General features: G+C 39.3%; 1 protein-coding gene across 8 annotated transcripts in view; it reads right to left on the bottom strand.

The window, feature by feature from the left end:
• SEPTIN11 (septin 11) overlaps nt 1–18,615 on the bottom strand; it is a 201,764-nt gene that overhangs the window by 101,326 nt on the left and 81,823 nt on the right. For 2 of the 8 annotated variants that reach the window (XM_056568793.1, XM_056568799.1), the window contains exon 9: nt 18,300–18,487. In XM_056568793.1, the coding sequence (XP_056424768.1) occupies nt 18,300–18,487 (188 nt within the window). Of the gene's footprint in view, nt 1–1,862; nt 8,262–18,299; nt 18,488–18,615 lie in introns of those variants that run through there. The other 6 variants (XR_008891889.1, XM_056568796.1, XM_056568797.1 and 3 more) reach the window with 6 other exon arrangements.

Genomic DNA, 18,615 nt, shown 5'->3' with positions numbered 1-18,615 from the left:
GTAAAAAAAAATAAAAAAGAAAAAAGAAAAGATTAGAAAACATACCTACTGTCATAATACTTTTTATTTTTTTTAATACTTTTTCTAAGGAGTAACCCCATCGTCCAGCTACTACTATAATAAAAATTGCAGCTAGCTAAAGACAATGGCATCCATCAAACTGTCCAGAGGAAAAGGCTGGGTTGCCCATAGCAACCAATTAGATCACTTCTTTCATTTTTTTCCCAGGCCTTTCAAAAAAAAATGAAAGAAGCGATCTGATTGGTTACTATGGGTAACTCAGCAACTCTTCCTGTGCAGAGGTTTGATAAATCTCCCCCTATGTCTCTATATGTAAAGTAAGTGTGTGTGTGTGTGTATGTGTGAAACACAATGAAAACATACAATAGGTACAATAGACATTTAAAAACATACAACAGTGCATTCGAATAAAGTGCAGTCAAAATTTGGAAATAAAATACTTTCAATCCCTTGGCCAGTACAGGTGTATTTGGAAGCTTTTTTGGAGTTTTCTTTCCTAAGAAGAATTTCCCTGAAGAAGTAACACGTTCCTTTCATCATTGATTTTCAGCACTGGTTTCATTCTGTTTAAAGAATGTCAATGGGAGCTGAAAACCATTTATGGGTGTCTTTAATGCCTTTCTGTCAGTGTAAACATACCCTTTCAAGCACAGGTCACCAATATTTCAAGTCGATCAGCGTTAGAATGACACTGGTCATTTATTTCAGCTGCAGTTTGTCATTTACAATAATATAATGGGGAAAGTTATCAGTAACACAAGAAGGAATGGGGAGAGCACTCACAGACACCCTAATTGTATTGGACTATATCCTATCGATAGATATTAATTAATTAGAAAAGCAGCGAGGTATCCGGATCCAATAATAGAGGTGATACCTGTGGGGTGCATATATGTAAAGCTAAAGTATCGAAGTATAACAAGCAAAAAGGTATATATGCACTCACTGCAGGGAAAGCATCACCACGTCCGGGAGTCCAGGATCACGGGAACAGGTGTCGAAGGAATGGAGCGCTCAGAGGCAACGCCAGCCGTTGCGTATGATTGAAGTACTTCTTCCGGAAGTACGTTCCATCGTAGGAAACGGCTGGCATTGCCTCTCAGCGCTCCATACCATCGAGACCTGTTCCCGTGATCCTGGACTCCCAGACGTGGTGATGCTTTCCCTGTGGTGAGTGCATATACACCTTTTTGCTTGTAAATACTAGATGTGTTGCAACATCACCCTTCTAGTAATCTGTATAAGGAGGAAGGAGGACTAAGACCACCTGACACTGGCAAGACTGTTATGATGGAGTTCTCCCTGTTTCCAGATACTGCACAATGTCAATGACACTATTCACTATTGGTCAATACTCTACAATGGCACCAGGAAATGCATTATAATCACTGGCACCTACTATATTATGAAAATATTAAAAGCTAAATAAAGAATCCAACTTAAAAGGGTACTCCGCTGGAAAACATTTTTTTAATCAAATGGTGCCAGAAATGTTTAACAGATTTTTAAATTACTTATATTTAAAAATCTTAATCCTTCCAGTACTTATCAGCTGCTGTATGCTACAGAGGAAGTTCTTTTCTTTCTGAATTTCCTTTCTTCTTACCACAGTGCTCTCTGCTGACACCTCTGTCCATTTTAGGACCTGTCCAGAGTAGGAGCAAATCTCCATAGCGAACCTCTCCTACTCTGGACAGTTCCTGACATGGACAGAGGTGTCAGCAGAGAGCACTGTGGTCAGACAGATAGGAAATTCAAAAAGAAAAGAACTTCCTATGTTGTATACAGCAGCTGATAAGTACTGGAAGGATTACGATTTTTAAATAGACGTAATTTACAAATATGTTTAACTTTCTGGCATCAGTAGATAATAAAAAAAATAAAAATAAAAAAACATTTCCAGCAGAGTACCCCTTTAACAGATGGCCCAGATTTTATAAGATGTGTAAAAGTAATTCTATACAGGTGTAATACATGGTATAATTTTGAGTGCTTGGTTTATTAATGTAGTCACACAACTAAAAGGCTTGTGATTCACCTTAAGTCTACAAGATTTCTTCTGTCAAGATCAGAGCTACGAAACATAAAACACTAGAGAGGCCTCAGCATTTATCCACTAAAGAAAAAAAACACAATTCCTTGCAATGGTGGAATTATTTCCTTAGGCCATAATAGGTGGAAATTTAACGGCTAAAAATGCAAGCGTATATAAAATATACACACATTATTTTAGCTGGGTGAACCTGGCCTAAGACTTCCTCTAGAATACATGGGGAAAAAACATTTGAATAACCAGCATTTTTTAATTTAAATGACAGAAAAACGCTGTTTGTAAATGCAGTCTAGAATTTATATGTCAATCAGTATAATCAGTATACCACTTTGAGCAAAGCCAAGCAGTGCCTAGCAGACACAAATGTGCACAGCACTCAGGTATGGGCTGCTGCACATTCGTTTTTGTGATTGTTAGGGGTCACAGAACCCAGACCCCACTGATGAAAACTTTTGAAATGTCATAAGTTTTAATATTAGGTACCCTTTAAAGCTTTAGTCTCAAGAGAACATTTCTGCTTATTTGAGCAGCACACAAAAAAAACTAAAATAAATAAATCTCATGGCAATGTGGCTAAACAGTTATTAAATAAAATAATGATTATTTTTATTATTATTTCTATTAACTACAAATTAACAAGAAAATGTTTTTCATTAATAAGCGTTTTCTTCAGTTTTTTTGGATAACAGTTCTTATGTGCTGTAATGTTAAAGGAAAACTCCGATGCAGCCTCCCCCCCAAAAAAATTTATGCCATAATGTAGCCCATTAAAATACCTTTTGATGGAGCCCTCAATCGTGTAGAAGGGCCCAGCCATTTTCGCATTATGTGCCCGGCCCGCGCTGTAAAAACTACATCTCCCAGCATGCCCGCTCGTCACATCCGGCCTGTATCTCCCCTGCTCGGCCCCCTCCAGAAATTATAATAAATCACGCCCCCTCCGCGTTTGCTGAGCTGAGCCTATGGCAGCTCAGCTCAGCGCATATATGAATATATTAGTGAGGGCGGAGTAGCCGACTCCGGGCTGGGAGGCCGGCAGAGCCCGCAATGACTCATGGGAGGTATGAGTCACCGGGCTAAGTTGCCGATGAAGCGCTCGGAATAAGCGGTCGAGCGTCATCAAATGCAGGTAAAGGACCCAGCTTCCGGGCAGCGGAAAAATGCAGGAGAAGACCGGGAAAGGGGCCATATGGAAAGCACAAGTATATTAGAATGTTATATAACTTTGCTTGATACTTCTTTTGCCCCAGAAAAGATTTGCTTCGGAGTACTCCTTTAACCTACTTGTTCCTTGTAGAAATTTCTATACTGTATAATATAAAAGAACCATAAAAAAGGACAAACACATCTCAAGGTGGGGTAAAAGTATATATTTTTATGTGCTGGCAACATTTTTATGTCCTCTGTCTAACATACAAAATGGTATTTAAAAAGTTATATAGTTTATACACAAAATGTTCAAACGCCATTAAAAATTCAAATACATAACAAGTGCCTACATTATGCATCAATTGTAAAATACTGCATTAACACTGGATGCAAGTAAAAAAAAAAAGATTCATAACAGAAAAAAAAGACATTTTCAACAACATTGGTATTTAAACTTCTAAGCTACAATTTAAGGCAAATGGTATATTTTTATATATAAAAATTAAAGTATAACATTACATTATTCCTAATGCTGTTCACAGCTTTATGTTCAGGATAAAAAAAAAAGTAACAGTGAGCTTTAAACTGCATCCACAAGTTTTCCAGATGGCATACACCCTATTAATCCAAATGCACTGCAAACAAACAAGATGCGGTAAAGAAAATACACGTATCTTTACAATAAAGAAAAATGTGACGACCCATGAATTTGCTCCCATTGCAGTGGGAAGTAGGTATGAGGAGCAAGGCAAAAGCAAGCAGAGTTGCATGGGGGAGCCAAAACAATGCAGGAAGGTGTGGAGATATGGAATACAGAATAAATGTAATGTCGGCATGCGGCTTTACAATGGCATTGTAGGTTAAATAGTAAATGTCAATATAACCTTTTGCGTCTTGGAACTTTTCATTATATTATGTTAAATGCAGTTTCAAGTGTCTGGCATATTGTGTTAGTTTAGGAGTCACCAATCCTATCAAAAGGAGTAGGACCAGAGGTTTGGGGAATTGGCTTGCATATATGGACATCTACCTTATGTACATAGGGCCTATATATAGCAATTATGATGCAAGGCTTAAATCTATGCCGGGGCTTTTGGTAATACTGAACAGTAAACAGAACTGGCTTGTTAGGGACTATGACAAAGGATAAACATTTCATGTGTACAATGTATTCAAAAAGACTTCAGAGCCTTTCGCTCTTTTTTACAATTTGTTATGTTGAAGCCATGTGATAAATTTTTTTTAATTTAAATTCTCAAGTTTTCTCATCATTCTGCACTTTAAACCACATAATGAGAATTTTACAAAAGGTTTGCAAATTTACTAAAAAAGGAAAAACTAAAATGTTGTACATGTATTCAGACCCTCTGCTAAGACACTTACTCTGGAGGCCTACCTTTTCACTTGATCATCTTTGAGATGTTTCTACACTTTGACTGGAGTCACCGGTGGTAAATTCAGTTGAGGTGGAAAGTCATGATGTGGTAAAAAACTGCATGTAGTGCTCAGAGACAGGTTTGTGCACAGGCACAGATATAGTGAAGGGTATAAAAGATTTCTACTTCATTGAAAGACCCCCAAGAGCACAGTGGTCTCTATAATTATTAAATGGAAGAAGTTTGGAACAACTCTTCCTAAAGCTAGCCACCCAACCGAACTAAGTAATCAGGGAAGAATGGCCATGGAAAGAGAGGTAACCAACAACCCAATGTTCACCCTGGCAAAGCTCCAGATATCCAGTGTGCAGATAGGAGAAACTTCCATAAGGCCAACCATCACTGCAACACTGCATAATCTGGGCTTTATGGCAGAGTGGTCAGAAAGAAGGATCTGCTCAGTAAAAAGACATATGAAAGCCCAGCTGAAGTTTGCAAAAAAGCACCTAGAAGACTCTCAGACTAGGAGAAAAAAGATTCTTTGGTATGATGAAATCAAGATGGATGCTTTTGATCTTAATTCTAAGCGTCATGACTGGATGAAACCAGGCACCATGGTGAAGCATGGTGGTGGAAGCACAATGCTGTAGAGCTTTTTAGCGACTGGGACAAGGAGACTGGTTAGGGTGATGAAACAAAGCAAAGTATAGAGATATTCTTTAGTAAAAACCTGATCCAGTGTGCTCTGGAACTTAAACTTTGCAAAAGGTTCACCTTCCAACAAAACAATGACCCTAACCACACAGCCAAGACAACACAGGAGGGGCTTAGTGACCTCTCTGTGAATGTCCTTGAGTGTCCCAGCCAGAGTCCTAACTTGAACCCAATCAAACATCTCTGGAGAGCCCTGAAACCATTTTATTGTTATAATGTATCTCTGGGCAATATATGCTACTATGAAGAATGTTTTTTTAACAAGGATATGAATAGATTTCTTTGTGCAACATTATAGAAATACGTACTCTGCATTTTTATGAAAAAAGGGGGTCTGAATACTTATGTCCATGCAAAATGTTAGTTTTTTTTCTTTTCCATAAATTAGCAAAGATTTCTGACATTACATTATGGGGTATTGAGTGCAGAATAAGTTTTTTTCTTTTTTCTTTTTAAACTTAAGCACAAGTCTGCAACACACATTATTATGACAGCAAGTTATTCTGCAGCTTCTCATTGGGAATTGAATACATTTAATGTATTTTGGGAGCTCTATACCTAAGTGATTTAAAAAAAAAATTTTTTGTATAGTAAAAAACATACAAAAAAACAGTTATTGAAGGGGACTAATAAAATACTAGAAAAAAAAATATTACTGTCCCTTCTTTCTCTGTCCTCTTTCAGGCTGCATGATTGATGTACAGTAACAAAAAAACTAAAATTGACATTACAGCACTTTATGTTTTTTCAAACAAAATTACAATCTACTGCATTCACCCAGATTAGAAATCCAGATCTCTGATATACTTACAAGCGGGCAGGGGAAGCACATCCAAATAGATTGGAAGGAAGCCACTTACTCCGTGCACAGCCAAGGACTACTGTGGAAAAAGTATAGACACAGAAAGAAAGACATACAGGTGCAGCGGTATTGTGCTAAACATGGCCCAGGGATATGTCAGAGATTTAAGGTTGGTAAAAGACACCATTTTTTAATTAATAGAAAAACTATATCAAACCCCCCCCCCCCCCCCCCCCACAAAAAAAAGTGACTATATTGCCATATAGTGTACAGCAAGCACTACTCATACAATGTAATGCTGTGGTTTTGGTTCAGATTGTTCCCCTCATTTAGCGTTTCCCAGCCTTGTCACATGCTAAATCATTGAAAAAGGCAGGAAACAAAATGCAGCTTTGGTTCAAATTCCTGAGACTAGTCAATTTTTTTTAACGAATACAAAAAATACTACAAAAATGGTACTGAGGTGGGCACAAATCTGGGCACACGTATTAGTAAACATATAAAAAGGGCACAGCAAGTAAACTCACAACACAGAACATGAAGAGCCTGAGCATGAGTGACCAGACATAACTAATGGGAAGGAAACTGGTTTCTGATTTGTCACCTAAAGCCCTAACCATCACTATACCCGTGAACCCCAAAGTCTCTGCCTGGTGCTGCTTGCATAGTGGTCCTTCCTATAATAAACACCACCCAGAGCCATGTTTAGGCAGTGCAAAAATACTCACTAGGCACCATCAAGGCAATATCAAGCATAAAAGATGCACATTGGATGCATTCTGCCAAGTGAGCTGCAGGCATAGTGGGGGGTGCAGTATTAGGCAGGCCGAGACCCAGGCAAGCTTGCAAACAAGAAATAGAGAGGCTACCTAGCTATGAGCAGAGAGGGATCAGGTAAAACAGCATCAGGAGTGAAAGAAATCCTGAAGTCAAAAGGTAAACATTGGTCGCCACTTCTTGGAATGTATCATAAAGGAAAAGCTGCTGTCCGGGAAGGAACCGCATAGAAAAAGAATACAAGACACAAAGAAGTTTAGTCAGTTATCTTACCATGTATGCCAACACACGATGGGTTTTGGATGTCAGGGCTGAAAGCTTACTTGTGGGAAAAGAACAGGAATGTGCGGGGTCAAGGAGTTCCTTCACACACATACATACATACAGGAATCTGCTCTCTGAAGTAAATGTATAAAAGGTGACTGATACGTAAGTGATAACTATCACAACTAGGTAATACTTGGACAAACAGGAAGGGTCTTGTTGCTTTGTAAGCCAGGTGCCTTGCCAAACAAGAGAGCCCCTCAATCAAGTCAGAGGCTCAGAAGGAATCCAAAGGTAGCAAGCTGTGGCAATAAGCTTTACTGCCGCCATAGCATTTTCATAAAAGATTTAATACATAGAAACTAAGTTTATTAACTAGCAACTGTGTTCTTCATTGTGACTTGTCGGTCGGATAGCAGCATTCATTTCTTTGCATTTGACTGCCATTCCCCATCTGGCCTTTCAATCAGTGTGAAGCATTTTCTATGGTGGAGATGTCAAAGAGGTTTCTGTAAATCAGATGTGCAAAGCAGAGTGGAATGGTTCACACTGGTATCCGAGGGGAATGGTCAGAACTTTATTTGAGACATACAAAAGGTTTATTGAGACAAATTAAATTCTGATCCTTCAAGAAATTTAAAATGAAAATACATAATCTAGTTATCTTTGTTTTCTTGTCAATACTTCGGAAATTTTGCCGCACTAAAGAATATGCTATAAGCGGTAGCCATGTGCATACTGCTCACTAGTCATGTGACTACATGTAACCATTGTGTGATGTCCATGTCAGTGATCGGTCCATTATAAATACATGCAGGCAAGGTCTTCAAGAATTAGATTTTAGCCAGCAGGAGCACAATTATGATTGTGATAGGCACGCATTCCTGCCATTCGGAGCAGGCCAGGCTCGGCAACATTCGCTTCCCAGCAACAAAATTAAAAGTCCGAGTGCACGCAGTCTCCCCCACGGGCAGCCAAACATGATGCGTTAAATGAGTAATTAGTGATCTGTGTTGAGGAACACAAATGGCAGGGACACATTACTGCAAAAAGCAGGTGAATGCTGGGACATCCTTGGCTCGGCACACTTTATGTGAAGCTTGCACTGTAAGTCAAAAGAAAAAAAAACACAAAACACACGGGGGAGAAAACATACAGAACACTCACATTAGCAATGAAGAACTGCAAATTAAAAGGCGAAGTAAAAAAACTAAAACAACACAACCAGAGGGGCAACGCTCATCTTTGGAGATGTTCTTGCCATCGCCATTGTTATGTAGACTGAACACAAATGCATACATATAAACAATATAAACAACTTTTTTTATCCAATAAACCCTAATGTTTAGGTGTCAAGCTCAAAGTGCTCATTATGGCATATGGGACCATACAATACCTAGAGAGTTCTCAGCAGAAGTCCAATTGGACTTATTAATAGGACTTATGCACAGAACTTACTGGGTGTCGTATGGTGACCTTAGAAAGCATTTGCCTAGCATGGACACAACTTTTTATGACTGGTCTGAAGAATGAATGGGAATTCAACTCTACAGGTACCCTTTAAGTCCCTTTTCACAAAGTGCAGTTTATGTCCTTCAAGTCTTAAAGGGGTACTCCACTGGAAAACATTTTCTTTTAAATCAAATGGTGACAGAAAGGTAAACAGATTTGCAAATTACTTCTATAAAAAAATCCCAATTCTTCCAGTACTTATCAGCTGCTGTATAATACATTATTCTTTTATTTTTGAATTTCCTTTCTGCCTGACCACAAGTGCTCTCTGCTGACACCTTTACTCACTTCAGGAACTGTCCAGAGCAAAAGAGATTTGCTATGGGGATTTGCTCCTGCTCTGGACAGTTCCTGACATGGACAGAGGTGTCAGCAGAGAGCACTTGTGTCCAGGCAGAAAGTAAATTCAAAAAGAAAAGAACTTCCTGTGTATTATACAGCAGCTGATATATACTGGAAGGATTGGGATTTTTTAATTGAAGTAATTTACAAATCTGTTTATCTTTCTGGCACCAGTTGATTTAAAAGAAAATGTTTTCCAGTGGCGTACCCCTTTAAGTCAAAGGGGTTCCCAATGTTTCCAATCTAAGCATATAGCTAATTGGTAGAAAGCAGCATTACCTACCAAGAAGATATCATAATGAACAACCACTGGTGAAAACCTAGCAAATGGATTTGCTTAGGTGAAAAAACCCTGTTAATATTTTACTCCCATATAGGATCAACATCTTGTTTTGATAAAACAAGAAAACTGCACCAACACTTTGTGAACAAGGCCTAGTATAAGAACATACATGACGATAGACCAAGGCATATGGAAAGTGTGCTTGACACTTAAACATAGACACATAAAAATATATAATGTAGGCATAACAATGACACTGTTAGTACCATGATGAAATTTCAAGCATTTGAAACATTAAAATAGACCACAATGTTAGAGGCAAATGCATACTGAATTGTAGAACAATGGCCTAAAGATTTACATGGATGAAAGATTTCAAACACGTTGAAGATAAAAGTTTTTGTAACTGAACCAAAAAGTAACAGTTTTGTATTCAGAACCCCTACATTATTCTATATAACACACACCCTTAGAATTGTCCCCAACTGAATAACTTTGGAGCAAACCACAAAATAAAAATGTATTCTGAACATACTAAAAATTACTTTGTGGAAAAAAAAATTCTCCACAAAGTAGTACAGTGATCCCTCAACTTACAATGGCCTCAACATACAATCGTTTCAACATAAAATGGTCTTTTCTGGACCATTGTAACTTGCAACCAGACTCAACAATATTCAGACAGTCCAAATCTGTGAATGGTGTCAAAGGCTGGAAGAACTGACCAATCAGAATGGGCATTTACTGGTAAAACACCTGTATTACTGAAGTATATGCACTGAATTTCTGTCTGGTAGCGCCCCCTACAGTACAGGGAGGTATTACATGTTCTGTACTACTCTTTACCTGTGCCAGGGTTAGCTGCTCTTTTGGACACCCAGTAAGGGTGGCTCCATTTTACTTTTTTTAGGAAATTGTGTGTACTGTACAGGACCCTGAAGAAGCTCCTGTTCTCTACATAGACAGTGATTCCCAGCAGATCTTTATTACATTTATATGTAAGGATTTGCTTTATCTATATTGGTTATCTACTTATTTTTCTTTAATCCTCACTTTTTCTTATTTTTGGATGACATTTTGGTGGCTTCAGAACCAATTACCAGGTTTCCATAGAGTTATGGTTTCAACATACAATGGTCGTCCTGGAACCAATATTGTAACTTGAGGAACCACTGTACAGGACATGTAATACCGAACTGTACCGTAGAAGGGCGCTACTATCCAATCAGAATATACAGTTCGGTAGTACAGGTGTTTAACAAGCAAAATGCCAACTCTGGTTGAATGTTCCAGCTATTCATATATGCCGAAGATCCTGACTGTCTGTGGCATTGTATATTGAGTATGGTTTAGAGTAACAATGGTCTAGGAGAGACCACTGTGTGTTAAAAATATTGTTACCTGAGGCATCCCTGTATCACTATTCTAGTATTAAGAAGATATACTAAAAAATAACCACTAGAGGGCAACTGGCTCTTTGGAAATGGAATATATTACACACTTTAGAGACAATGTAAAATACAAACAATTGTGAACTATAAAAAAGTTCTACTTAGTAATGCCATTGAGGAGCTTTGGAAAGCTGGATGACTACCATACATACAATGGTCTACACACACAGTGTAGTTGAGGTATGGTAACTGCATGTTTTACTGTGATTGTGCAATAAGCACATTAAAACTGACATGAACTGCACCTCAGCTGCTGCAAATGAATAGACCCAGGGGGATCCAAGAAGTAGCCCATGGGCCAAATTTATGTGGCACGCCAGAGATCTTCAGCAGTAAGCACACCTCCTCCTAGTCATCTATTCAATTGTAGACACTGATACAATGAAAAGCTGAACTTACAGGAACTAGGAAGTGTTTGCTGTCCTGCCGCTGCATCCACAGCAGTCAGACCCTAACAATGAAGCCCAGATCAGTGCAGGAGCCAGGTCAAGTGAGTATTACAAAGGGGAGAGGTTATTTAGGGTCAGTGTCCCCTAATCTGTACCTCTCCTGATGATGTAAAACTACAACTCCAAGTTTGTCCTGCTGTCAGGGCATAATGAGAGTTGTAGTTTTGCAACATAGAGAGCCACAATTTAGAAAAAATTATTTAGGGATAGGGGGCACAGTTCATTAGGGGCAGGGTGGCACAAATGATTTAGGGACAGGGTGGCACAGATGATTAGGGCAAAGTGGCACAGATGATTAGGGCAAAGTGGCACAGATGATTAGGGCAAAGTGGCACAGATGATTAGGGCAAAGTGGCACAGATGATTAGGGCAAAGTGGCACAGATGATTAGGGCAAAGTGGCACAGATGATTAGGGCAAAGTGGCACAGATGATTAGGGCAAAGTGGCACAGATGATTAGGGCAAAGTGGCACAGATGATTAGGGCAAAGTGGCACAGATGATTAGGGCAAAGTGGCACAGATGATTAGGGCAAAGTGGCACAGATGATTAGGGCAAAGTGGCACAGATGATTAGGGCAAAGTGGCACAGATGATTAGGGCAAAGTGGCACAGATGATTAGGGCAAAGTGGCACAGATGATTAGGGCAAAGTGGCACAGATGATTAGGGCAAAGTGGCACAGATGATTAGGGCAAAGTGGCACAGATGATTAGGGCAAAGTGGCACAGATGATTAGGGCAAAGTGGCACAGATGACTAGGGCAAAGTGGCACAGATGACTAGGGCAAAGTGGCACAGATGACTAGGGCAAAGTGGCACAGATGACTAGGGCAAAGTGGCACAGATGATTAGGGCAAAGTGGCACAGATGATTAGGGCAAAGTGGCACAGATGATTAGGGCAAAGTGGCACAGATGATTAGGGCAAAGTGGCACAGATGATTAGGGCAAAGTGGCACTAAACAAATGCACACATACATTTCTGATAAAAATGCTCCACTGCAAAAAAATCTTGGACACCCATGGAATGGACCCTTATGCCAGCCATACGCAGTTGTCATCCAGCTTTCTCTGAAAACAATATAACCAAGTTACTGGTGATTTTATTGTAAATGGAAACTTTATTGAAAACAAGACTTTCCTATTGTGATATTTCATTAGAGTCTGGGCTAGGCTTCTTGCTATGCATGCACTGGCCAAATATATTTGGACTGCTGTTTGGCTATAAACAGATGTGACCTGTGGGTGACAAAACTGAATCTTCCAATTCTTGTGCAGATGAAATGCTGGAGGAATACACCGCCAATGTGAGGTAGATGGAAGCCAGGGTGCAGTGCAGCAATCCTACTGTATTTGGGAATGACACAAGTACCTTCCAAATTAACGTGGAAAGCATCATACAATTTTGCCCCCTTTAATTTACAGCATTATTGATAACATATGGGATCCCTGTACTAACCAGATGATGGGAGCTCTATTTTTCTATTGATACTGTTAAATCTAGCTTGGCTTAATACCATTCTATTTCTAGCTGGCTTTACTCCCTACTATTAATAATTGTTAGCAAGCAGGCCTTCTCCATACACATTCATTATAATTCAGGCTCTGCTCCAACTACCACACACTGCTTTGTTTTCTTTGTAAGAATATCTCCATAGGAATTAAAGATACTATAACGCCAGAAACTAAGGGCTGCCCGGATACCTATTACTTTTGCCAAAACTGTACCACAGGAGACTTTCTCAGAAAGTGAACTAGTCACATAGGGCTATAACATAATGGGGGCTCCTCTCTGCTGTTTAATAGATTCATTACTGTGCGCCTGGTATTTACTGTGAAATAGTTTTATTGCTTACTTCCTATTGTGCATAAAAGAAGAAATCAATCCATCCGCTTGCAAGTGGAGGCTCTTGTGTATTTCCGGATAACAGCGTACAGTCTATTCATTTTGTTTAAGCTGGGTAATGTCAACTTAATCTTGGGTTAAAATTAATAAAATTCTTTTTACAGTATGTTAGTGCAGATACAGTTTTCTAGTCGAGCTTTCTATGAGGAGGCAACCAAGAACATGTCTATCCTCATGTCATATTTAGACAGGCAAAAATTCAGCAAAAGCCATCAGTTCTCTGTAGTATTGATTCCTGTGTTACATGTAGTGTTTAGTGCTCTACTATGGCCCAAGCTTTATTCCTGCTCTTTACTCAAGCAGATACAAAAGTATTTAATAGAACTGACTCCTCTGTACTCTTCATGCACTTTCACAGGAGATGGAAATGTTAAAGGGGTACTCCAAGGAAGTAAAGAAACATAAAAATGCCCCAAAGCCACCACAATACCTTTTCTGTGTCCTCTGTAGTTATCCATGTGGTTTTGGCAGCTCCTTTGGCCCCCGATGTCTCCTAAATACTTTTTCCTTGTTTGCAGCACAGACTACAACTCCCAGAAGTCAGTGCAGCTCTGTGCAATGGCTGCCAGCCAGCTGCTTTCACTGTCTGTGTGCATGCTTACACTGCAGCTCTGTCTTTTCTTTCAGACTAACCTTCCCCCAGCAATAAATCACGCTGTGCTCTGAATAGCAGAAGTCAGTGGCTAGATTTTCAATAGAAAAACAGCAGCTATGTGCTCAGTTGTGACTGAGAATCTTCACTGCTCTTCTCTGACAGCTCACAAGAGGGAGGGGAGGGGAGGTGTGGCTGTACAGCAAGAGCTCTAGACCAAACAGAAATCAGACAGAAATCAGGTGGTGTTGTCTTGAAGGGAGAGGGCTAGGTCTCACTGAGGAGACACAGTGGATCTAAAAATTTAGTTTTTCTCTCACTTGCTGCATGTAAGTGACAGCTGAAAGAGGGAAACTGCTCTATATAGCTAATGAATGATATTTAGATGACTACATAGGTTGGTGAGAGGGAAAGGATGGGCTATGGGTTTAGTTCCCTGTAGTACCCCTTTAGATGATTTTCCGCAGTGGAATTGCATGAGGAAAATTAACAGCTAGGAACAGCAATGTTACCAAACTGATCTACATGCTGCAGAAAAACTAAACTAAATAGCAAATCCAAACCAAAATTCACTCGATTTGGTGTGGTTGTGACTGAGAAAACATAGTAGAAAATCCACATTTTCACTCTGCATGAATGGGCCCTTAGGGTACGCTCACACATGCATATTTTGCAGCAAATTTTTCACAGAAGATGTTGCTACCCACTTAAGTCAATGACTTAAGTTAGCAAAATCAGCTGCAGAAAAATACCCATGTGTGAACATACGTTTAGGGTGAACATACACTAGACTGATTTGCAGCAGATTTTCAGTGTGGAAATTTTCCAGGTTAACCTGCAGCAGATAACAGTACCAGTAAAGTAAATGTGATTGTTGAAAGCTCATCGGAACAGAGGGAACATTTTTCTGACAGAAAATGACTTGCAGTGTGGATTAAAAAATCTGCAGCATGTCTAGTTTTGTTTATGGGGAAGGTAAGATCTGAACCAATATCCATACAGGTTTCGTGTGGATTTGCTGCAGATCTTTTTGCAAAAAGTCAGTCTAGTGGGTTCTATCACTTACAGTAAAGAAAAAGGTTAGTAAAAAAGGACTTAACTTTTTTAAACAGCTTAATGATTGTAACATTTCTTATTCTTATTTGATTCCTAATCTTTTTTGAGATCTCTGTATGCAGGAAGGCAATGAATAGGAAAACTGTATGGAATTGCCCCTGCTCACACAGTAGGACATCAGGACAAGTATTCTACACCCAAATATAAGGCTACTACTTAGACGTGGTCTAAGATGGCAGGAGGTGCTAAACCCCAAATGAGTATGTGCATTTATGCTGGGGGCAAATCCTGCACTTGTGGCCCATTGCTATGGGCGATCCCCAGCATACAAATGAGGATGCCTGCAAATGACCACAAGCACCACAATGGCATCCCTCACCAGATAAATAGGTGTGGATGTAAAACATGTTTTACATCCACACCTATTCATCTGGTGAGGGATGTCATTGTGGTACTTGTGGTCATTTGCAGGCATCCTCCATTGTATGCATTTGTATGCTGGGGATCGCCCATAGCAATGGACCACAAGTGCAGGATTTGCCCCCCAGCATAAATGCACATCCGCATTTGGGGTTGAGCACCTCCTGCCATCTTAGATCACGTCTAAGTAGTAGCCTTTTTGAAAATTTATACCAACGAGCCTTTATTATCATTTTAGGTAGCAATAAGGTACACCTGTGAGGCCAGCAACATATCAGCCAACTTGGGTGGGGCTCATAGCCTGTCTACCTCCTCCCATTGTATGTGTGCTCAGTCACACTGGAGGTAACCTGGGAGCAGTCTGTGAGTCAACCTAATGCTGCTGTAATTGCCCATTGGCCCCTGATTTTGCTTATCATGCACAGGTAGGTTAGTGTTAGGTCCCGTACCACTTGAGAAACCTTGGCGTTGGTGTGCGGGCTCAGGTATGTCCTTCACATAAGGATATACTGGTTAATGTCTCAATTTGACATCAGTTTTGAGGGTTAGTCATAAGTTACTGTCTACATCTACCACAGTAGTGCACCTATATTCCTGTAGTGTTGTATTAACCCAAATATAAATAAACAATATTTCCATTCAATGACTGTAATCCGTGATCATGGCAATGGCGAGAAATTGAGACACAAACTAAATTGAAAATCTTAATGTATACAACAATTTTAACCCCTAAAAAGATCACATTAACTATTTTGGTCCAGGTTCATCAATCTGCATGAGACAAAAATGTGTCTTCTTTGCCCAAGCAACCACAGATAAGCTTAAGTAAAGGTGAGCTGTGATTGGTTGGTATGTTGCAAACTGGGAAATACGGGTGTTTCTCTCTTGCACCAATTACACAGAGATAATCTTTCCTCAAGAAATAGCTGGTGAACTTTGCGTTGTAGCACTGAAGAGGAGGTTATGGGGCTATGATACAGAACTACAGAGCGATTAAAAAATAAACTGTGCAAAATGATAACCTCACTATTCATAACTGAGAGAACTCAAATGTATCACCATAAATCACTAGCTATCTAAGTTTAATCTATACACTACATATGTTTAAAGTGATTTCCATTGATTACATGGCAGATGTCTAGGCGGTATCCTGTTCTGTCTAAACAAATGGCAACATATCCTCAGATACAGGCTCCACTGTTTCAGTGAAGCTATGTCTCAGGCTGTTCGAGTCCTTGATGTAGACCGATAGAAAGTAGTCTCATGGTGTTAGATTTGGTGATCATGGAGGCCAGCACAACATTGCTGAACTACTGTTTCTGGTATGGCTAATCCAACGTAGAGTTTTTTTCAGTTATCAGGGAACATCCAAATGGAAATGTGAAGGTGTATTATCCTGCTGATAGATGAAGATCTGCCAAATGTAGTTTATCTGTGGCATAAGCCATTCCTATAACATGTTTAGGTAGTAGTGGCCGGTGACCGTATCCTTGGCAAAAAAGAAAAGATCATAGACTTTGTGCCTGCTCATTGCACAGAACGTGTTTACTTTCTGTAAGTCTCTCATGTGGTTGATAAGGGAACACGGTTTTCTGAGTACCAAATCCTAACATTGTGGTGACTGACCTTCTCACTGAGGGGAAAGGTAGGCTCATCGCTGAACACCAACCTGTCAGCGAATAAGTTCTCTTTCAATCGGCCCTGCAATTTATTAGAGAAGTCAGAGTTTTGATTTTTTTTATCTGGCTTCAGCTCCTGAAGATGTTATCTGTATATGTCATATCGTGGTTTGTGGCACCTGTACTTCCATACTAGTCAGCTGGGTTTTGCACTGATTTTCAGTCACCGCCCATTTACACTGATGTTACTTTAACTTCAGGCGTTTAAGCACCATCCATTTTGAATCACCCTGTATAAGCATAAATTAGTCCCTCTGCATCCTTGGCAAACAAACATGTAAAAACTCTTTTAAAGGATGAGCAACAAGCTCGCAATATGGGACTTTAACTACATGGCCTTTGCTACCATTTCCAACCAATCAGCCTTTCATATTTCACATCCAGCCTGATATACCAACTAAGGCTATGTTAACCTTAATGCTGCGGTTTCAGTTCATGACAGCAGCCATAGCACAGAACCAGTTACATTGACAGACAACACTGATGCCTAATGGACCACATAACCTATACTGAGGTGTTTAGGGTTCCATCATTTTAACAGAAAAATAGCACTGACTGTCACTGCAGAATTTGGATTCCTTTAAGGCAATGTAAACTAAATCCCACAATTCCTCCCACCCTATTTACATGATAATACTAGACCGACTGGACTCGAAACTGACTAAATGCAATTATTTGAGAGGTTTTAGTTAGTTACACCTTCTATATTAAACAACACACTAACATAAACCCCAACCATGAAAATATACACAATACCATCTCAGATAATTATATTGTTCATTCTAATTTGATAAGGACATAAAAAAGATTCCATTTGTTAATGTAATATACTGTATATCGAAGGCCTCCACAAATAGGTGTCCTTACTTTGGACACTTTATACTTTTATGGACCCCCAATTTATGGTTCAATCATCTATGTCATCTGTCAACACTATAGGATAAACTAAAAGATATATCTCTATTATAAACTACCTATTTAAAATCTAAAGTACCTATTAAAAAAATAATACATTTCCACCCAGTCTAAAGTTCTTGAGCATGTAACAATAACAATGATACCTCTACATATTATTCACAAAGACTTTTCACAAAGGTCAGCTGTAAATATACAAATATATCACCTTTGTGTACGTCTAGAGAGCACTGCTGGCATGGAGGCGACCTAGTGAAAAGATTTTTATGACCTTGAAAGGCACAATGGACCAGCTTGGGCCCATAGTGACCTGCTGCTGATTTTGTGGTTACACTACATCCAGATACCAAGGGATGTCACTACACGTTTTAAAATGACATTGTAACATATATGTATATATATACACATATATATCTATAAACAAATAAAAAAATAAAGAGAAGACCAGTTTCCCATTATGAAGATGAGAAGATGGCAAGTTGCTGAATGTATGCCAAAAGCCAATGGTTGAGATGGGGAGAAGTGGCACAAGGCTGCTTACTTTTTCTTGTCCTTGTCTTTCTTGGTTTGCTGGGATCCAGCTTGCTGGGCTTGGGACTGAAGAAGTTGTGTTGCCGCCTTCTTCTTCTGGAACATGTTTACTTCTTCCTCAATCTCCTTTTTCTTGTCTTCCAACTTCTTTTTCTCCTCTTGGTGAGTTCTTTTAAGGTGGTCAAATTTTTCATGGAGCTATATTAAGAGTTTGCATAGATTTAGAGATTAATAATTCATAGGTCACATTATATACATGTAAGGGTAAATAAGAATGCATGTTTGCTGACAGGTAAATCAACCAGAGTCTCTTTTTTTGTGTTACC

Source organism: Hyla sarda, chromosome 1, assembly GCF_029499605.1.
Source record: "Hyla sarda isolate aHylSar1 chromosome 1, aHylSar1.hap1, whole genome shotgun sequence".
Taxonomy (NCBI): Eukaryota; Metazoa; Chordata; class Amphibia; order Anura; family Hylidae; genus Hyla; species Hyla sarda.
This window is presented reverse-complemented; position numbering and strand designations above follow the sequence as displayed.